The sequence below is a fragment of the Pocillopora verrucosa genome, chromosome 11 (assembly GCF_036669915.1).
Source record: "Pocillopora verrucosa isolate sample1 chromosome 11, ASM3666991v2, whole genome shotgun sequence".
Lineage (NCBI taxonomy): Eukaryota > Metazoa > Cnidaria > Anthozoa > Scleractinia > Pocilloporidae > Pocillopora > Pocillopora verrucosa.
The window spans coordinates 13632836-13654878 of record NC_089322.1 but is presented as its reverse complement, the minus strand read 5'-3'; the positions used below and the strand labels follow the sequence as shown (position 1 = coordinate 13654878).

Genomic DNA, 22043 nt, shown 5'->3' with positions numbered 1-22043 from the left:
TGGTCGAGAGAGCGGCTCGAGTTTTCTGGACCAATCACAGAGCGAAGAAAAGAAAAACCAATGCAATCTCCGGTTACTTTCGACACTCAATTACAAATCGTTCTTATTCAGATGGCTTGGCGCTTAGTCACTGATTTTTTACTATAAAATATGAGCGCAGTAACTCAGGTCACTTCTTTCTATTCAAAAAATTGTGGCGAAAAAAGTGGCGACAACTCTGTAACTCTCCTTTTTGAATGTTTTAGGGAGACATCGTGTAATTACTCCAGAAATTGTATAAACAAAAGATTTATAAATCAAATTTATTTATTCTCAATTAATTTAAAATATGTCTAATATTTAATTGAAGTACTCTACATCCGCCAAGGAGGTAAAGTGTTCGTTATCTCATTATTTTCTTTATTTCATATTCTCACTTGTTTTTTTCTCTAACTTATCGCCATTTTCTTTGCTGGATCTATCTTCACGCGACCAAGTTTCCGTTTCGTTTCTATGTTCAACTGTATTCGGACGTTCTTTGCTGTCGTAATTATCAGGGAAATTCAGTTCTTCGATGCTTGTGCTTATGGTAGAATTGCTGTAGGACTTTATAGAAGGCCTATCTCTTTCGAACTTGAAATCTCTTCCAAGGTTTGACGATGTTTGATTTTCCACCCCTGCAGTTGAAGAATAATCCTTTGAAAATTTGAAAATCTCTCTCAGTTCTGTATGCGACTTTGTTGTATTCAGCTGATACGTTCCTGAAGAATCAGTTAGGTTCATTAGTGGCTATGATTGGTTAAAATTTCGCTCACACCCGCTCGTAACGTTTCCTTTAAAGCATTATCCATGAATTAATTTTTCATGCCTTTCGTATGTCGGGTGCCAACGATATGCGATCTAAACTTTGGAAGTAATTTTCATAGCATTATAGTTCAGTAGCTGTAAAACTTACTCCAGAAATTGTATAACTAGATTGATCTTACCAATTCAAAACTACCTCTAAAATGCTCACAGACATACTTGCTAAGGCTTAAAGTTTAGCTCGCAACTTGCTAACTCTGAGGTTTTTCCTTCATTGAATGGGTCAAATACTACAATTCAAAACCTTTCCTAGTTTCTGTGGCGTGTAGCGACCATTCAGAATTGTTACTACAGTACTCCCGGACGGGATGCTAGTCGATCACAGACTTCCCCACCCCTGTCTCTCCTTTTTTTTTAACTTTGGTTTATCAACCCTTACTTACCAAAATGACAACCGCTTCAACCTAATAAGAGGTGGTAAGAATAAGAATCCGCCATTTATGAAGTATTGTCAGAATCTCCGAAGTAATGTGCAAGAGATATATCAAGGTGGTTATAGAGGATTAGAAAGCCCTTCACCACTGACCTGAGATTGAGAAGGAGTGAGTCAGACTAGAGTCAGATGTAAGTTGGACGCCTACACCGCTTGTCTGAAGAAAAGAAACAGTTTAGTCGAGAAGAGTGCTCATGACGAAAATATCGAAAGGGAAGTTTCTTTATATCGTGAAGTTACGTTACATGTAACGCAACGCTGCAGCGGGAAGAACGTAGTGCTATTTCTGCGAGAGATGACTGTGTCATTAGAGAAACAAGTATACGGCGTGACTATGAAGGGAATGATAGCTAAGAGTTTTAAGCTTGTGCAGTCCGTGTCCAGGGTCTCTTTCCTAATGAACCCTTTTCCATTTTTCTCATAATCATTTAGGTGTTTTACAATCTTACGTATATTTAGTTTTAGCTGTGGTTGCTCTGTTTCTCGGTTTATGAATTTCTACAGCAAGTATTTTAACCAGTCGACATATTTGCTTTTCTTCGTTGCCCCTGTTCACTTTAAAACGTAGTCAGTTGGGATGTCAATGTGACTATGAAACACGGAAACACGAACAACGCATTGACACAAACCACGTTCTTCCTGTCCATTGATAAGTGTTTATATCAATGCTTTTACGTATTGCTTGATGTTTACCTACTACAAAACTCTCCCAGATTTCAGTTGGTAGCCAAAATATCCATATTACCCGTGAAATCTACTTTAACCAAAGAGACGCTTATACTGTTTTACTGAGTGCGCCAAATTTCCTTACATCTTACCTCGTTTACATGGTATTACACTTTGGATTTCCTTCGCTGCGCTCAAAACGGAAGTGAAAACACTTGATAACAGCGAGAGGCCTAGGGCCAAGTACATTACACGTACTATCCACATGCCTCGTTCGTAAGGCGAGTCTGGCTCTTTGCCTTCATTCGGTACCAGATCCCCGAAGCCAATCGTGCTTAGCGCGACGAAACAATAATAAACGCAGTCTAGGTAAGTCCAGCCGAATTCTCGCTCAGAGTAGTAATACATGATTCCACCAAGAGGAATCCAGAGCGTAATGAGAAGGGTATTTATGGCAAAGCATTTAATATGCTCTTGTGTTGGTAATTCTCGCTCAAACGCAGCCTTTTCGAAGTATTTAATCAGCAGATGAATGCCATAATTGATGTGTTCACCAATAGATTGTAGGGTCAGTAGATTCAATGGAATGCCAAAGAGAGCGAAAAAGATTAGAAACAGTCGACCTTCTTGTGTTTTGGGTGCCAGGTGTCCATATCCTGGAAAAAAAAAGACAAATTGTCTTATTTCCTGATTCTGTTAAATAAAACTACAGCCTTATAGAGTGTGGTCATTTTAATGAAGCTACTGAGCATTAGATAATGTTTATTGTTATCCAACTGCACAAAGTAGAGTATAAATAACGCGCGAATAGAGTACGAATATCCTGCAATATTGTACGGTTATTTGGGAATTGGTTCTTTTGTACTGTAAAAAAAACCTGTTTAACCAGTCTGCTGCGCGCGTTACGTGTCTCTATCCGCTTTTCTTTTCTCTCCTTATGAGAAATGAGCGGAAAGACTTGGAAGAAAAAGGGCAGTTAGACAATAAATAACTTGTTAGACGTTTTGGTGTGTAGTGTCGCTGCGTATTTTTACTCGTTGTTTGTATTTTTACTCGCCCTACAGGCTCGTTAAAATACGGCACAACCCGTAAAAATACTCAGCGATACTACACACCAAAACGTCTAATGAGATAAATTTATGCTCTGCCAGGTGGTTTCATTATTTCAATTGTGAATGGGACCCTAGAGTGTTGCCATTCTCATAATACATGAAGCTACCAAGCTTCAAATTCGATATTATTTATCATATGTGGTTCTAACTTTTGAGTTCGTGAATGAAACTTTTGACTGAGACCATTCAAATGAAAATTACTGAATAGAACTTTCATGTGATCCTGTTTTATTGGTTTGACTTTAAGTTATCAGTCCATATATTACAACCTACTTTTTGGCCTATTTTTATAAAAGCTACCGTATGGCTCTTCCATATGGTACTGTTTGATATATTTACATGTCAATGTTTTTGTTCTTACGATTTTTCACCCTTTTCACTGTAACATTAATAATCACATTCCCCACACTTTTCTCTTTACCAAAACTATGGTACTGACAAGAAGAAGTTTTTTTGACATTTAGGGTTTCTTAAATTGGTGATCATTTCCTATAATCTCATGACCGTTGCATTTAATTCAAGAGCGATATTGTAAGGAGAAATTAGAAGCCAGTCATCCTCTTGTAAGAGGCGCGGTGGCCTCATGGTTAGTGCGCTCGACTCCGGATCGAATGGTCCGGGTTCGAGCTCTGGCCGGGGTCACTGTGTTGTGTTCTTAGGCTAGACACTTTACTTTCACAGTGCTTCTCTTCACCCAGGTGTACAAATGGGTAGCCGCTTCATGCTAAAGGAAACCGGAGTTAAGCGCCGGCCCCACGGGCCACTTGGGCCGGTATAAAGGCTTTACTTTTTTTTTTTACATCCTCAGGGGTTAAGGAAGTTTTTGTGAATGTTAAATTTACAAAGCTCACTTCTTACCAATTGTAGTTGTTACACTTCCAACGAAGTACAATGACTGATAATAACTCCAGTCGTTGTGACTGTACTTGCATCTGTGCGCCTTTTCAAACAGAAAACGAAGCTCCGCAATATATAGGTCTATGACATCCATGGTTTGGTTAAATCTTTGCGTCATATTCTCCTTTAACTGATCGATTTTCTTTGCAAAGTGGGCACCAGTTGATTGCCCATCGTGCTCTAGTGCTGAAAATATCGCCGCACCCGATGTGAGGTACACTATTAACATGGCAACTCGCAGAAAAAGTGTTCTTGTCTTCCTTTTCATTTCCATGTCTGTTCACTTGTTTGGATGAAAGTTGAAGTTTTTGTTAGCGGAAGGTCTCAAGACTGCAGTTTTTCTGCGAAAACATCAAATTCCAAAGCATAAATAGTTTACAAGTATATATCACCTCACATGTGGAGAGGGGTTAGATCGCGTCATTATGCGAAATTCGGGCAAAATTTGGGAATATTTTCGCGAGTGAATGGCTGGTGATCTCTAGCTCAAGGATTTTGCATCTGAATAGAAATAGTAATTTTGTTCAAATATTCTTTTGAGCGACGATCGAGGTTACCTTTTTAACCCAATATGGAACCTTTTGGGCGTCGCGGTGTCTGAAATTCCTGGGCAAAGGGCGAATTCAGACAACTCTCCCTCTCTACTAGCTTTCCTTATGGTAGCTCGACGAGTGTTTTTTGAAAATATGTCGCAACTATTTGAAAAAAACTGCAGCAACACTTAAGCCTGCTGACAACTTAAACTTGAGTAACAATGTCACCGATACGAAGACAATGCTGATGGATTAAGAGAGGGACATTGCAAACCCCAAACCACAAAATTCTGAGCCTTTTTAATGCCATTTGTTTGTGATAATCCTCTATAACGTCGATTTTGTTGCTTTTGTTTTGCATTTTTTATCTTCATGTGAATTTGGTTCTGGCCTTAGTTCGATTGCAAGTTGCACATTTCAGGCACGCGCTTTAACTTTCGATGGTTTCTTTTTACTCTTAAACTTTTTCAAGCTTTTCACTCTTCGTTGGCTATCACAAACTTCTCAGAGGAAAATTTGAAGTTCGTATTTTAATTAAAAAGATTTAAAAGATTTAGAAAAGAAAATAATTCCATTTTGAAACCATAACGAGTCTTACTAAAATTTATTTATTATGATAATGGCAACTAAACCAGCTGCGTTGTAACCGCAATGGTAGAAAGTGAAACGTTGCACGAATGTCTAAAAATTCCTTTACGTCTAAAATCACCGAAATGCGCGCAATTTTCGATGTGGAACGTTTGTTTGTTCGGAGATTTACAAGAGTTATTTTTTTTGTATAACATTGTCTTTCAATTTGCGTTATGTAAATCTTTCTTGATTGCTCAGTTTAATAATTTATATTGGTTACATTTTTTTTAACGAAGCGAACTGTTATTTGTTGCAAAATCTCTCTTGTAACTTGACTGGTTCTTCATGACACGAATGGAGACCTGTGTCGTGCTACGAAAGTATCGTTTCTTGCAATGAAACCCCACTATAGAGTTGTACATTTTAAACTGAAATATTAATTTAAAAGAACCGATGCTTGTAGATGTCGTTAGTTAAAATCCGATTCCGTTCCTATTTCTGACTTACGAGTCCAGTCAATTAAAATTATTTAGTAGTTTTTCATCTGGTGTTGTTTCCTTACATCATTTTATCAAGTATAAGTGATTTGTTTTTCCTTCATCATCAAATTTTCATCCATGATGAGATTCAAATAATTTTACACTTGTTTTGTAAGTGGTGTTTGTTTTGCTTTTCAATTTATCCCTAACTTACATGTTTTCGTCGACAATGTTGGCAAATGTCGCCTTTGAAATGAGAATGTAAGTTTTATTACCCATTTCAGGTCTTAAGGGAATTCTTAGCTCTATCTTTGTAAGTTATACGTACACATGCATATTATTAAGTGGAAATTAAAAAAAAAAGAAGCATTTTTCTTGAGTATTATCACTTGAACTGAAATAAGTTAATAAAACATACACGCTTAAGAGATCTATTCTTACAGACAGCTGGGCTAAAAGAGAAACCTCTTGCGAATGTTTTCCTTGTTTATCATCGTGGCCTAAATATATACAACATGTAAGGTTTCCGTGAGACAGAACGCGTCAACTTTGCAAAAGAAGCACATTGAAACAAACCTTTCAAAGCCTTTCTTTGGGAAAATGACTCGTTTTGAGTTTTACGTTTCCCATTTTGTCTTCGTTGTTAGGGTTTTGCTTTGTACTTCGTTCGTTGCCTAAAATCCTCCGTTTTACGTATTTCTTCCTGAGTTGCACCGGTTTTATTTTACACCATTTTTGAGGGTATTGTTTGTCAGCGGCGGTGATTTCTACTTGCGGTTCTTTTATGCTGTTAAGGGTTTTGAAACTCTTTGTCTCATTACAACCGATACTTAATCCGTGCCGTTAATTAAGAGCAAATTTCCCCAAAAGTACGCGTGAAAACAAAAGAAAACATGCTTTAATTAGCAGGTTTTCTAAACGTGTACAAACAAGCTTGAAGTTTCTCAGCCTGCATCACAGCTGATTTCGACGTCATGCATTACTTTGAATTGAAAGATTTGTCGTTTACTTAGGTTTCTCATGACAATCTTAAGGGTCGGAAATATTTTCAAAGGTAGTCTTTCTTAAAACTGAGTTGTATAGGGCTGCAAGGGGTTTCCGTCTTTCCAAGTTAAGCAGGAAATATGAACCTCTTTTAATCTCTGTTTACAGTTTTTTAAACTCTTGTTTACATGCTTAGGTTTTCCCTACCTAATCACTAGCCACACATTTCCCCTCCTCCCCCCCACTTTCTTTTTCTAGCGATACGTTTGCTCGTTGTGGCTGCTAATTGCATATTTCCCGCTCTTGGAACTGGATACATATTTTCCCGCCTTTTTCTGGGTCTTTATTGTCCTGCATAAGTTCAAGACACTTAAGCTTCCACCCTTGGTATTGGTTGAATTTTCCTCTCCTTTTTGCTAGTTATGTGATACCTGCTCATGCCGGATTTATACTTGATTTTCCCGGACTTGCACCGGGTTCATGAATCATGATTTTCCCTTCCCGTACCCATGTATTGTCATGGTGATCAGAAGAGTCGTTTAAGAGTCGTTGGTGAACTGCTCTTTTCCCAGTAGAAATTGTTATATTTCATGAAACAATGTTGTGTTTTGGTGACGAAAACTGCGTTTATTTCTCTGTACAGCTCGCCGCGGGGCCCGAAGGAAATCAGTTATATGACCACGTGACTCCAGCTCAGCAAAAGAACGCTGCCATTGTGAACAGTTTGTTTCAATTACACCAAGCCGTGATCAAGGTAACTGTTCAATGAGTCTCGCATTTGATTTCGCGTGAGAGATGAAGCTGCAGTAATTTAAAGCTGTACAACTTCGGACGACAGGGTAATAAAAGGAAAACTACTTTTTCTCTGGTCATCATTATGTATAATATAGTAGAATTACAACACTCTGTTTTCTCGATGTGTTTCTGCCTCCGTTGACTTCTGACTAATTTCAACATTTGTAGTTTAGCGTTTCACCGAGAACTTATTTGATGTTGTTATTAACGTAAACTGTCAAAAATGTCTTCACGGCTGACTAAAATCCTGTTCTTTGCACAATGCCTTCCATTTTATGTACTTTTGTACTTCTCAGATTGTGGATGGTCTGTGGTCTCAGTCCCCTGGTGTTGCTGTGGATGCAATATCTACCGGGTTACAGGTAAGATTTTGCTTGTAGTGAAACCAGTTTGCGTTTTTGAAGTGTTAATTCAACGACAGTCGTTTTACGTAGTGTCTTTGTTTTTTTATATGAATTATATGATTTTCATATATTTACAGTCATTTATTCATCTCTTCACGGGTTTATTTGGAACCAACCTAACGACCAGCAACCATTTGGCTAGTTAGCTTAGTTGGAAGAGCACTATACCAGTATCGCCGAGGTCATGGGTTCTAATCCCGTACAGGCGTGAATTTTTTCCAGGCCTTATTTTCACTACGGCTTAAGTAGTGGTCATTACTGCAAAGATCGCTTCCATATTCGTTTCTTTGTCCGCAGTTCACAAGTATGATTTTCATCTTCACAGTCATTTGTCTTTGTTTTTTTTGACAGTAAACCACTGTAAAATGTCTCGGCGTCTTTTCAATCAGTCAACGTCTAAATTTCTTTTTGCTGGTTATCTCCAAGATGGCTCAAGACTCTGACAGCAATAGATTATATGATAATTTAATCTGATTATTCCACAGGTATTGCAGGGTACTAAGTTTTTGACCTGTAAATTTCCACTTTGAGACAAATCACACAGCTTAGAGAGGCAGAACAAATTCGTTAGATTGAAAATTTCTTGAAAACTAATTTTCTCAATCGATGTTAACACATTTCTTTGTTAGCTATTGTTAAAATTAATTTATCTCGGTGATGATCATTTCCTCAATTCTCTTTACCCGCTTTTATGACATTGTTGGGAAATTGTAAGGAGAATTTTAGTACTAATCACTCCTGAATGCAAAAATTTTTCTTCTTCCATCTTAAACCGGCGCTAACTTTGCTAATGCAAACTGCATTCATTGGAAGTTTGCTAGTAATTGATATCTTCTTTTTCAACTCTAAAAATAAAAGTCGATTCTATTTCGTTAATTGGTAATCCGATATCTTTCATCCTTTCTTAAAAAGCCAGTTTATCGCCGGCCGCTTTGAAAAATTATATTATAGTTATAATCAAGCACTTTCGTGCATTTTTATTTTTATATCTTTGTGGTATCATATCTGATAATCTCTTGTCAAAATTCTTTTCTTTTTCTTTTTTACCACAGATCAATTAGTCTCGTAAATTTCCGATTATTTTATGACGACCGGAACTTTGATCAAACAAACATTTTATAATTGATCTTCTGCTGTAACTCAAATTTGATCTATTGGTTTCTTTGCCCATTGATGCTTTTTTGTTGTTTTTATATTCAATTCGGTAATAATTTTGCGGGGAAAATTGTCACGATATTTTGGTAAAACTCAAACCCAAGATTTTCTTCCGTGCTATTGGAAATAAAGTTCATAAAGATGACCTAGTCCACTGGACTGGGGCTTCCGTGTAAGAAAAAGGTTTTAAAAAGGCAAGAAATATGCGCAGCTGGCGTGGAATCGGAGTCCTTTAGTGAAAAAGAGTACAAGTGTTGAATTATATTCGTGTTTTGAGTATTCTTTTTGAGTAGTTAACTTATTCGGTTTGATGCGGCAGAGGTTCCAAGTTTTTGTCGATCATCTTTTGAGACTTCAACCACCCACATTTTGGTTGCTTGGGATAGTTTTTTGTGTCTATATGCAATTTCGAGGTTTTTCCTGATATTGTGCCTTTCTTGTGCCTTAGAATAAATAATTCCTCCTATTTACATATAACCAGTGGGTATGAATTGACATGGATATCCGGATGACGCAAAAAAACAGACAACGAAGCCGATATACGGCCAAACAAACAAAAAATCAGAAAACTTACAGGAACTCTATGGTCACGAACGCGGTTATATGAAACAAAAGCGAGTTTTCGGTGACTTTTGAACTCGAGAGGGTCATATGTGACTTACGCACGGAGAATAAACATGTTTACTATGTCCTGCTGGGATGTGAGAAATTGCACTTGTGAATGAAAGAAGTAAGGAGAGCTGCTGTCATTCCTAGATAGACTTTGACAGCATGGATCGCTGAAAGCGGTCGAAAATTACATTATTTTCGAGTTTCGCAAATAAACAACTGAGGCAATGGACCCTTAACACTGAGAGAAGGATGCAAGCAATTATGAATGGACGAGAAAGTCTTTTAACGGATATTCCCGTAAACAGACAGCTATATTTACCACAAATTTTCTTCCTACGTAACCTTTTAAGCCGCCTTTTACAACTTCACCTGTTCTTCTATGAGGCTACAAGCAAAACTTCTTTTTGTTCTATAGCGTAAAACGAGTGGTACTGTGATAGTGTGTGATGTTCTTGACGCCGTTTTTAACGGATAATTACCACCTCATTTTGTTATTCACCCTAGTTAATTTATTTATAAAAAGAAACCTTCTCTATAGTACGTTTTACTGTTATTGTAATTTTTGTTTTCTGCTCGATATCGTTGCTTAAGATGTTGGCTGTTGTCAAAACTCGGTTAATAAGACTCCACCGTTCAGGTTGAGTTTTTTCGTATGTGGCTTCAAACAATTACAAGTTTCCAGAAAATTTCTCGTAATTGATTGTATTTGTTATTCTTCATACTATCCCGCACATTGATTTGTCAAGATTTAAGGGAGAAATGATATTTTGAGATTGAGGTATTTCCTAAACAGTTGTTCTCCCAGGAAACCGTCCGCCATACGCAAGAATGCGTGGGTTGTGAATTGGGCATGCGCATATGCGCATATTTTTTCGAAGTCGGAACAATTTTTGATAGAGACCACAATAAAACGATAGAGTTGGCCTGTTTCTTCTACACTAATTATTCTAATCCCAATTGAGATTTTTTTCGCCTAATGTTTATTTTTCTCTAGCTTCCAAAAATCTTGCATGTTTGACATTCTGACTTTTACTGACTCGATTTTCTTTTAATCGTGCAAGAAAGCTTTATTGTGAATTTTTGCATATGTGTTGAGCTCGCAAGGCGAGTCGTATTTTCGCGTACATAGTGAAAGCACTTTTGTGTGGTGAACAAAAGTCGATTTCCAAACTTGTCATTTGGTGCGAGGCTGTGAGCAAATCGTAAACATTACCTATTGTGTCTGATTCTCAGCTGTGCATATGTACTCCGGCAGTTTTGTTCATCTGTGGAGGACAAATTAAGATGAAATGCGCTTTCTAATTGAATTGCTCGCGGATGTTGCAAATGTCATTTCGTATGTTGTGTTTTTTTCGGAAGTGACAAATATTAAATGCTCACGAGAAGATTGAGTGGTCGCGCTTCCGCTGAAATTATCCTTCTCAAACTACTCGGTATTATTTTAATGCATCCGATTTTATATTCCCACCACAAAATGCTCACAACTGAAAATATTCTAGACCCAAAGTTTAGTTTAAAATGGATAAGGAGAGGGAAATTTTCAAGGCATTTCTTGTAAATATGCGTAGGTTTTCGTTTGATTTTGTTGTACCCGTGCTCATACACACGCGGAAGATTACAACGCGTGCGATAGTTGTATCAATGAAGTGTTAAATCATTTTTTTTGCTAGAAAATAGCCCTTTAATCGAGATATATTGGGGCATGAAGTTTTTTTAGGTTTCTTTGTTCGCGCTGAAATAGCGAGGGTCGTTTTTTTGACGCAGATACGTAATACTTACGTTTTTTTCGAATAGAAATTATATGAGTGATACGGCAGATTTTCGAATCTCCATCATGGGCCATTCGCATTCAGATTTTTACGTTTATCGTCAACAATATGGTGGTAAATAACCATTAGATGTTGAGGAACAGTATAAACTTTATAAAACAACCATTTTTGTTTTCGTTTCCAAACTTTGTAGTCTAGAAATTTTTCCTGGTACAAGAGAGGAAAGTTTGCTTATTCGAACATGTTCGATCAATTATTTTTAACTTCAGCACCATCTAGTCTCCGTTAATTGCTCCTAGCTTAGGCGTTGAAAAGGAATGAAAAGATTTAACTTTTTGTTGCTCCTTTGATCGTTGAATAAATCCCCTTTCTTTTCATTTGACTTTTGGTTTAAATAATTTCTGATCTTAATTTCTGAATTTTATCTTGATTTTAATTTGCGTCGGGCAACAACACTCATTGAGCTACACTTCTCAGAAGCGTAGTACATCATTTTTTTTGCTGTTCTCTCCGGCGCCCGGTCTCAGAGTTATGACTTTTTGATCATATATTTATTTGGGTACTAACCTTTTTTTCCGTGGCTGCGTTGCGTGTGATGTTAAGATGACTTCAAAGTAATACTAGTGAAGCCACAGAACTCATCAAGTCTTTTTAAAACTCATATCTCATCCAACACGAGGTATTATTTTATTCCATCGCCTTTTGTCCAATGGTATAAATTTTCTCTTGTATCCTGTAGTTAACGATAAAAAAAACAGAAAGTTACGCACGAACTTCAATCTACTACGGGTTTTCTTCGTCGTTGCAAAGCGATTTTGTAGATTAATAAACTTGCATAGACAAGTTGTTCCTCCAGGCAGTTTTCGATGTTATGATTTTCGGTTTTGTTTACTGGCCTGTTGTCTCGTTTAAATAATTCTTCTCTCTTTCTTGGCTTTCCTAATGTTATCTTCTTCTACGGTAATTCATGGATGTCATGAAAATTCCGTGTACTTTGAATTGCAAATGAACTGTCTTCGTCAAACAATTAATCTCAATTCAACTGGTTTGTTTTCAGGGGAATACCATTTTGTTGATGAAGCGACTCTTGCTCTGCGATTCAATCATTGGCTTACACAAAACACATTTCTAATTAAAATTTGGAATTTACTACTCACACGAAAGCGCGGACAAACGGGCCTCTATTTTCATTTGTCAAGGAAAGAAAAGATTCTTATCAGTACACAGGAGACACGAGAATGTTTAAATGATTCCAAATGTCTCTTTTCAAAGTAAAGGCGATTCGATAGATTAATGGTCCATTTCTTGCTGGACAGAGTGTCAGTGCAAGTTTAATTTAGTTAGAATGTTCAATTCATCGCGTTCTCTGACCTCAATTAGTTTTTATCACTTCCACGCGAGTAAATTAAAAATTTCTCGTCAATTTTTCTTAAATTACGATTTAATTTGTGGTAATTCAACCAGGCGAACTCTTGGATTTCAGTGAATGCGATTTGCATGTTTCTACGCCAATATGAGCCTTTTTTACGCTTTTTAAAGCTGTCTTGGCCATACGACAAGAATTGAACGTGGCCGATGGTTTTGGAAACGCATTCAAATTGTTTACAACCTTTTTACGTCTTATGTTATCAATGACTTCTTAATTTCTCCGAGATTCCCCTGGTGAAAGCTAATCAATTGCAAATCTTACGGACAGAGATTCTGTCGTAACGTGAACTAATTTTCCATAAAATTGTAATCGATCAGCGAAATTGACCACCTATTTGATCATTTGACGTCTAGATCCGCATCAATACCAGCTGTTTGAACGCAAAATGGCGGTTAATTAACTTCAATTTGATACTAAACCAAGCGGTTTTACATGCCCCCGACTCGATGAAAACAATGTCTTAAGACGCAAATTACCTTGGCCTGTGTGATGTTCAGTTTTGCGGAAAGGCACACATCGTGAGCGAGCGCTTTTCGTGCTGAGTTGCCAACGTTAATTTACTAATTATAAATGCCCCCCCCCTCCCCCCCTTATACATTGATAAAGATCGCTTACTCTATCTCAATACACAATGGTAATGAGCTGAAATCTATCCTTATTTACAGATACCTGGGCGGAATACTCAATTTCCATACGTAGTTCGTGTGCGTTCGCGAACGTGATTTTTTTGCTAGAGTTGAAAATGAAGAAAAAAACTTGTTATGCTTTATTGTGTGCTAAACCTTACAAATATGTAATGCTAACATACTAATGACATGATGAATTTACAGACTTATCCGACTATGTTCCGAAAATTAGCCGAGGGTCGACTGAATGTTTCACGACACTTCATATTCTCGACTAAGATTAAATTGGAGAAAGATGTTTTTCGTCTTGTCACGAGCGTGGGACAAAGAAAAATTCTGAGTCCCTGTGAAGAATCGAACCTCAGACCTTTGTATTCCGCGCTCCGAAGGTCGGGGGTTCGACTCCTCACGGGGACTCAGAATTTTTTCTTTGTCCCACGCTCGTGATAAAACGTAAAAACCTCTTTCCTTATTTCTTTACCTAGCTCAAAACTTACCATCTCTCTTATTTCTATCTACAAAGATTAAATTACGTTCGACACCATCGTGTATTGGGACAGCGGTTTCATATTCACCATGGGAACGGGAATTAGGTGTTGTGGGAATAAAGCTTTTTCCATGTGACGTGATGTGCTGTGGTTGCTTTTAGACACCACAATACCTAACAAACCCAAGTTTTGTCTTACGAAGGTGTTTTTTTTTTGTTTTACTCTTCCGTTAGACAAACAAAGAAACAGACTAACCAACAACAGACACGCCATCAGCTGATATACATGTTTCAGAGCAATGTCAGTATCTAAGCAACTGCGCACCTACCCCTCCTTTAACCTAACAGCAGTCAACTGATAATAAGTGAGATTTTATGTTTGGTAAGGGGAGGGGTAGGTATGCAGTTGCTCAGATACTGACATTGAACCCGTATTTCCCTGTTCTTCCGTTCTGGACAATGTCGTATCTTTGTCAGTGATGAGATTTGTTTTGAATTAATGAGAGCTGATAGGCTGTTTTTCTCCTTGGCCTTAAAGTTGATTATTTTTGCCTCAGGGAATTCTAGCGCTGATTAATTCGGCTTTGGATCCACTGCTTGATGCAATCAGCCGTGATTTGGAAAACCATATATTCAAGATGCATTCCGAAGATTTCACAAGGTGAGTCCATGCACTTCCTAGAAGCTGGGAAGTTTACGACGTTCAAACTTCATCGTTTCTCGCACTTAGGAAGACAACATGCTGCGATTATAGTCATTAAAAATTAGTCTAGTAAGAATTGCGACTTTCGTAGAAATTTTAATTTTAAGTGTACAAGGAAAACATTTTATATTTTTCCAACTATTGTGATATATTTAAGGTTTTGCGTCGACTGAGAGAAATTGGTCTTTTTTTTAAAACAAATAACTGCTATTATATTTTTGATTGAAGTTCCACCTTGTCGCGTGACATTGCTGATAACCCGGATGCGCCATGTTCTGGTTACATTCAAGACTTGCAGGTATGGGCTGAGGATTACCTTTGTTAACTTTGTTGACCTTCTTTGAACCTTTTATCTTCTTACTTAGAGGAGGGGATCCTACGTGTTTTGTCTTTCAGGATTTTATTATACACGTTCAAAAGAACTACATTGCACTTTATGAGTGCAGAGAAATTCTCTCGCAAAGGTAAGCAACACGCAACCCTTTTTTGATTCAATTATGTGCACCAAAATTTGTCGACTGAGTCGAATCTGTGATCATCTTAGCCGAAAGGAGAATAAAAAGGGGGGGTGTGAAATCAGAGATTGTGCCATTCGTCACGGCTGTGTCGCTATAACCACTTGACTTCCAGAAATGATCTTCTCCTTAAAGTATTAGTACGCTTTGCAATAAGCAAATGATGAGGGTAGTGATACGTATTAGCCAGAAGGAGGCGGCTTGATATGGCATCAAATTCTCTTCGTTAATATATAAAGAAATATATTAAAGTTCACACGGCAACCAGGTGGACAATCAGACATAGTTTGAAGCTACACTGGTTTGCAGATTTAATGAATGTAACCGAAGAAGTTACAATTCATAGACCCAACGTTTCGACACTCCTGTCTAGTGCCTTCATCAGGGGTGATCTAAACGCTGCAACAAGAGGTCCTTTTATATGATCACTAATTACGGATTTCATAAGAGATAAAACTCTTGACGCTTGTGAAGAATTAGTATCTTTCGACGTTGTTTCGCTCTTCACTAAAATCCCAGTTGATCTTGCCGTTAAGGTTGCGGAGGAAAGACTCAGAGAAGATGCTTCCCTAGGACAAAGAACTTCTTTGCCTGTGGAGGATATTATTCATCTGCTGTCTTTTTGCCTCAAAACCACGCAATTTACATATAACGGCACATACTATCAACAAGTTTTTGGTACAGCTATGGGTTCGCCTGTTTCTGCTGTCATTGCTAACATGGTAATGGAAGACGTGGAACAAAGGGCCTTAGCCACTTCACCGGTTAAACCCTTTTTCTGGAAACGATATGTCGATGATGTTATTTCTGCGGTATCCGGAAATGAAGCGGAGCGCCTCTTGTCGCATTTGAATTCAGTAGAGCCGTCGATCCAATTCACCCTTGAACGTGAAAAGGATAGACATTTGCCCTTTCTTGATTTAAATGTGTCTAGAGGGGTTCAGGGTAATTTAGAGACAAGTGTCTATCGTAAACCCACCCACACCGACAAATACCTCGCTTTCGATTCTCACCATCCTATTTGCCATAAAAAGTCGGTAGCCAAAACTTTACTTAGGAGGGCTGATTGTCTACCATCATCACTCGATTCGAAGGCTGAGGAGAGGAAATATGTTTCCAATGTCCTAAAGGCAAATGGCTATACAAAAACTTTTCTTCGTAACTGCCAAAAACCAGTTACAAATAGTAACGCTCTTGATGAAAGGGAACCAGCGACTGGTTTTGCTGTTATTCCTTACATACAGGGTGTTACTGAACCCATCAAGAGAATTTTGAATAGCCACAACGTTAAAGTTGCTCAAAAACCTTTTCAGACTTTGGGGCATATTTTCGCCAAACCTAAGGATCCTGTCACGAAAGAACAACGAACCGACGCCATTTATTCTATTCCTTGCAATGACTGTGATAACGAATACATCGGACAGACCAAACGCCAGTTTGGTACACGGTTAAAAGAGCACCAAAAAGCGGTTTTTCTTTGCAAAAAGGAAAATTCAGCTTTATCGGAGCATACTTGCCTAACCAACCATACAATTGGGTGGGATAATTCTAAAATTATCACTACTAATCGGCGTTACCACCAGCGCCTTTGTTTGGAGGCTTGGCACATTAACTCCGCCCACGCTCCTTTAAATCGTGACGATGGCGGTCTGCTTCCTGACGCCTATTTACACCTCGTCAGAAAAAAGGCCGCTAATTAGTGATCATATAAAAGGACCTCTTGTTGCAGCGTTTAGATCACCCCTGATGAAGGCACTAGACAGGAGTGTCGAAACGTTGGGTCTATGAATTGTAACTTCTTCGGTTACATTCATTAAATCTGCAAACCAGTGTAGCTTCAAACTATGTCTGATATAAAGAAATGTCTCGCAGTCAGAGGAGAGAATTACAATGCCCATCGTTGGATTAAATACAACGCTACGCAGGCTGCTTGAGTTCATAAGCTCTCAACAACACTGTTTCCATGGTAACCGCACATCTAGTTTTACAGTTCAACATGCTTCTTGCTTTTATTTGTTGAATCCTTCCGCTTTTTAGGTTGGAAGAGATCGTGTGTCGAACTATTGAGCTGTTTGTTCGTCACGCCAGTCTACTTAGAGCCATTGGCGAGGGAGGAAAACTGAAGCTTGCTGCTGACATGGCTCAGGTATGCTGTTTTCACAGTTTCATTACTTAACCAAGGATTCAGGATGGGATTTTTGTTTAGTCTTGCTGTTGTTGAGGCGAATAACTGCCCGTGTTGACCCAGGTTTCCGTAGTAACTTTCCCCATTGACACACCTGCATTCCCAACCACATTTACTAGGTAACTTACTATATTTGTTGTTGTTTTTGTTTTTGTCTAGATTGAGTTTGCTGTTGGTCCATTATGCCACAAAGTGTCAGATTTAGGAAAGTCCTACAAACTTTTGAGATCTTTTAGGTGAGATGCGCGTAATTGTACGTTCTCCATCACCCGTGTTTGCTAGACGGAAGGATATAACAGTGCACCGACAGGTAGACAGACGGACGGACCAACGTACATGGACAGACGGACCAACGAACATGTAGTAAGACATTCAGACGGACGGACAACTAGACAGACAGGCACGCGGCCAGGCGGAAGGATAGAGATTCACGGACGAAATTGACAAAGAGACAGATAGATTATTCAGCAGTGAGACGAAAAAGGCGGACTAACAAAGAGAAAAACACAGACAGGAAGACTAAAAGACGGTCCGACAAACTGATGCACAGTTCTACGAACGGACGTTCGTGCGGACAGACGGACGGATAGACAGACCGACGGACAGAAGTACGGACATACGAACGGACAGACGGACGGTCAGATAGATAAAGAAACATTTATTCGATGGATGCTGTCAAGTACACAGCTGCATCTTCCAAAAGTGTTGAAATCGTTTCTTTTTTCCAGACCTCTATTATTTCAAACCTCTGAAGATATTGTAAATAATCCGGCCCTTGGAGAAAGTCTTCCTCACAGTGTGGTATTGCATCATTTGTTTTCACGCGCTCCAAACGAACTTAAATCTCCTCACGAGGTACGTACCTTCATTTTCCAGCCCTACGGGCTTTCTTTTACACAGACATCCTTTGAAGTTTCTTCTTTATTAAGGTTTATCTCTAAGGGTGCGAAATTGATATCAGAGAGAACGAACTAAATATAAATATAGATCATTTTGAATTAAGAAACGACCGTTTTATTGCTACGGTTAGAAATTATCAGCCTTAAGACCCTAGTACTTTTGGAGGTGACTGACATGTAACCTCTCCTTATAATATCCATACACTGTCCAGCAAATAGGTATTGAGATTACTCCAACCTCTCAGGTAGAAGTGATCTTGATCTAGCAACAAATTCTCGTAACCAACTTACAAGGAAATGTGTAACAGCTACAGGGGAGAATTAACATTAAGATCTTAGGGTTTAAAGGGTTAATAGTAAAAGACTGCCACTAAAAAAATATGGTTTAGCCCTGTTATCCACTTGTGCGCAATCAAGCCCTCCATCAACTTAACTCAAGATTCTTTAAAAATTGTTGGGCCCACGGTTTAAATCATCATGTAAATCGACTTCAGTGTTGCTGATATAGAAATTTTGAATCCAGTTTTGAAAGAGATCCTGGAAACTCGCGCCCCCTTGAAAGAATTCTTAAACTTATTGTGACTCGCGCGTTCTCTCGCGCGTCGAGCGGTTTGCGTGTCTCTACATAGAATTCCTATGAACTTTCGGTGAAATTACCTTTGTTCTGACAAGCTGTTGTGACTGCTTTGGCTCAGGTTTTACTAAACTCAATCGAAAAGCCGTCCTTACGCTGCATGTAGTAGTAAGTCGGCTAAAATTAATTTTGATTTGTCTGAAGGTGGCAGGATGGTCATTGGGTTTCTACTCTCAATGGTTGGATGAGCACACATCAGAGGAAGAGAAACTTGCACTTATTAAGTAAGGGTGTCATTCTGACCAATGAGAAGTTGGTTTATCCATGGGGTAAAATGTTCGTCATAATAATAACTATCGATCAGTCAATAATTTGGTCGGCCTGTCTGGCCGGCCGTTTGGGCGTCTAAGGTTACCCCGTAGTACTTACGACCCACCCAACTGAATGTCCACTTGCTCGTTCGTCTAACTGACCATTCGTCCGTTTATCCAATCCCCTCCCCTCTCCCCCAAACCCGCTTTTGTCTATCTGTCCATCCGTCACTAACTCCTTCTTTCAGTCTGCCTTTTGGTCAGTTAGAATGTGGGACAGCCAGTTAACTCAGACAAGGTGCCAATGTTATTTCAAGCAGTCGGTTGATTACAGGCGTTAACAAGTGTCTTTACCATATTTGACTGTTTATTTGTGATTTGCAGAGGCACACTGGAGGCATACGTTCAGTCGGTCAGATCACGTGGAGAAAAAGAATTTGCACCAGTGTATCCCATCATGCTGAGGATTCTTCAAGCTGCGAGAGCTACACAGGGCTCCTAACACTTTGCTGACTGGAAGAAAAACAAACAAACAGACAGACACGAAAACAACAACAACAACAACAACATAGGAGCCAAAAAATAACGTAGCATATTCCTGGAGTATATTTCCTTACAGCAAGTCTGAGATAGAAGATAGAATTAAGTTATTTTTTTATTGTTGGTCGACAAAAAGCAGGGATATGATACTGAGTCCATTATGTATATAGCGCCTTATGTAGAAGGCACCGAACATCGAACACTTACTCCTTACATTCTTAACCCTTTACACCCTAACATCAGTATGCATATTCTCCATACTGTTCTCTGTACATTTACTAAGGTACTGACAAGGAGAATTTGCCCAACAATCAAGAGTTTCTTTAGTTGGTGATCATTTCCTTCATTCTCATGATATTAATGTATGATTCAGAGGAGATATTGTAAGGAGAAATTAGATGCCAGTCACTCTTGAGGGTTAAAGGGTTTATTAGTTGATACTGTACTTTAATTGGAACACATTCCCTAAATGTTCGTAAGTTCTGTGTAACGCCACCGAATCAATAAAAGGGAAATGGAAAAGGGTTTGGTGGAGAAACGAAGGGTGGTACTCGGTTAAGATAGTATGTAGAAAATGAACAGCTATTGTTAGCTACACACTGCTACTTCATGTTTAATTTATTGAGAATATAATATTTAGAAAATTATATAGTCGTAATGTACCGGGAAGAAGCGATTACGTCAAGAATAGCCTTTCCGCGAAGTAAGTGCTGTACCAAAGGGGACTTGGAAAGTATGGCGCTGGAAGGGACTTCTGGAAGGGGACTTGGGAATAATAGGACCTTGGAAAAGAGGGACCTAACAGATACATGGAAAATGGAGACTCAATTGGGGTTTTAAAATATATAAGTAAAAGGAACTTAGAATGAAGGGCCAAGTAAGAGCATAGACAATAGGGACTTGGATGGGGCTTAGAAATCATTGGAACTCAAGAGGGGCTTGAATAAATGGGACCAGTAAGGACCGAACAACAAGGGACTTAGCCTGGGCTTGGGAATTAAGAGGAACTGGGAATTAACGTGGATTGTTGAAAAGGGGATTTGGAAAAGCACCGCTAAAAGTGAAGACGTAGCGTGGAGTCTTGGAAATTTCTGTGAAGATTGAATAAGATTTGACTAAAACAAGATTGTAGTTCTTGGACTTAAAAGCCAATAGAATAAAGGTATTTGATAGAACTCAACTTTAAACCGTCTTTGCACGCGTGGAGAGTTAACAGTTAATGAAATGTTACACAAAACTAACGGCATGCGAAAAGGGAATATTCCGACGGGTTTGCTTGCCCCCCTGGCGCTGGTTCTGCTGAGTACATATTTAACTGAAAAGGAATGTTTGGATCTTGGAGTGTGACCTTGGTATTTTAATTCTGAGGTTAGGATGCAAGCTGAGCCATATGTGAGAGTTTACCCCCTTATTGATACCCTCCTACATTGTAGACGGCAGATCAGATCTTCTTAAGAATTATTTTGCTAAAATAGCACATTCACCCATATTCGTGAGTTTCCTCGCCTAGTATATTCACTATTATACACTACTATACAAACAACGGTGAAGAGGACTTCCTTCCATGATAAAATCTTAAATATTTGTCTGTTTTATCCGGTAATTAACGCAGTTATCAACCAGGGGGTCTTGTGAGGCATATGAAGATATTTACTCACGGCTGAGAGATAAGTCGAAGATAAATGCCGTGAACTCTAAACAAAGAGAAAAAGGAATTTTGACTTAAATGTGCAAAACAATTTCCTCTTGAAAGAAAGTGGGCAAAGTTGATTTCTTTAGCGGTTTTGTGGTTACACCCCCCCTAATGGCACACCCGTAAGGTACGGCGTCCTGTTGTCTGGGACGCCTCTTAAACTTGATTCCTAAATGTTTATTTGGCCGGATATGTATATTAGATATTTACGAAGGTAGAAATTCATCGACAGCACAGTTCTGCAAGTATTTTCTCCTTCAAAGAGTTAGATTTTAGTTGCTAGAGTTTTCAGCTGCAGTGAATATTACTTTACTTTATCTTCACAAAAGATTGCCGAACACCTGAGAGATCTGTATTGTTTGAAATTGTGGTTTTCTCATTTCCGCCTCTATAGATAGAGAATCCTTTGTACAAGATGGTTTGACGCATTGAAGCTACGTGCTCAATGATGAATGGTTTGTCATGTTCATAATTATACAAGGAACATGGTTTCATTGTTTGATTTTATTGCTTCTTTAAGGGAAGAATTTGAATCGGGTGAATCAAGGTCAAACATAATAATGCCTTTGATTGAAACTTCAAGTATGAATAGGGAGAAGAGGGTTTTTTAATCCTTGTTAGTTTATCTGATGGGTTCTCGAGTCACGAACAACTACATTCACTTGTCGCAACTCTTTTATTAACCTTTGACAGGTTTCTGGTTTGTTTACTCGATTGGCTTATGGATGTGTAAAAAGTCACGAATTACGTATATATCTATAGATCTAAAAACTTTGTGGTTCTGTGTATCAGCTTTTTAATTATCTTCTAAGCAATTATTTAGTTGTAA

The 22043-nt window shown here is 38.5% G+C and overlaps 2 protein-coding genes across 6 annotated transcripts in view; one reads left to right on the top strand and one right to left on the bottom strand.

Annotated features, from left to right (window-relative positions):
* Positions 1 to 20701, top strand: part of LOC131794526 (conserved oligomeric Golgi complex subunit 5) — a 31023-nt gene extending 10322 nt beyond the window's left edge. For both annotated transcript variants that reach the window (XM_066173900.1, XM_059112041.2), the window contains 10 exons: positions 7161 to 7271; positions 7609 to 7674; positions 14352 to 14455; positions 14726 to 14795; positions 14894 to 14961; positions 17050 to 17158; positions 17357 to 17433; positions 17926 to 18052; positions 18875 to 18954; positions 19366 to 20701. In XM_066173900.1, coding sequence (XP_066029997.1) covers positions 7161 to 7271; positions 7609 to 7674; positions 14352 to 14455; positions 14726 to 14795; positions 14894 to 14961; positions 17050 to 17158; positions 17357 to 17433; positions 17926 to 18052; positions 18875 to 18954; positions 19366 to 19483 — 930 coding nt within the window. In that variant the 3' untranslated portion in view covers positions 19484 to 20701. The remainder of the gene's footprint in view (positions 1 to 7160; positions 7272 to 7608; positions 7675 to 14351; positions 14456 to 14725; positions 14796 to 14893; positions 14962 to 17049; positions 17159 to 17356; positions 17434 to 17925; positions 18053 to 18874; positions 18955 to 19365) is intronic.
* Positions 356 to 12464, bottom strand: LOC131794525 (two pore potassium channel protein sup-9-like). 4 transcript variants are annotated; one of them, XM_066173902.1, is made up of 5 exons: positions 12410 to 12464; positions 11820 to 11985; positions 3913 to 4292; positions 2095 to 2598; positions 356 to 740 (listed from the first exon to the last, which is right to left on the bottom strand). In XM_066173902.1, exons 3-5 carry the CDS (start codon positions 4223 to 4225, stop codon positions 400 to 402), a joined length of 1158 nt encoding a protein of 385 aa, XP_066029999.1. In that variant the 5' UTR covers positions 4226 to 4292; positions 11820 to 11985; positions 12410 to 12464; the 3' UTR covers positions 356 to 399. The 4 variants fall into 4 exon arrangements, with proteins under 4 accessions (XP_066029999.1, XP_066029998.1, XP_058968022.2 ...); XM_066173901.1 differs by lacking the exon at positions 12410 to 12464 and adding an exon at positions 12088 to 12348; XM_059112039.2 differs by lacking the exon at positions 12410 to 12464 and having other exon boundaries at positions 356 to 656; positions 11820 to 12349.
* Positions 20702 to 22043: the final 1342 nt, after the last annotated feature.

Bases quoted from the DNA above. Each gene is read 5' to 3' on its own strand.
- LOC131794525 (XM_066173902.1), bottom strand. From the start codon at position 4,225: ATGGAAATGAAAAGGAAGACAAGAACACTTTTTCTGCGAGTTGCCATG. The intron at 2,599-3,912 runs GTAAGAAGTGAG...TTTTTTTTCCAG, and splicing joins AAGTGTAACAACTACAATTG to GATATGGACACCTGGCACCC. The intron at 741-2,094 runs GTAAGATGTAAG...CTGATTCTTCAG, and splicing joins TGTAATACCATGTAAACGAG to GAACGTATCAGCTGAATACA.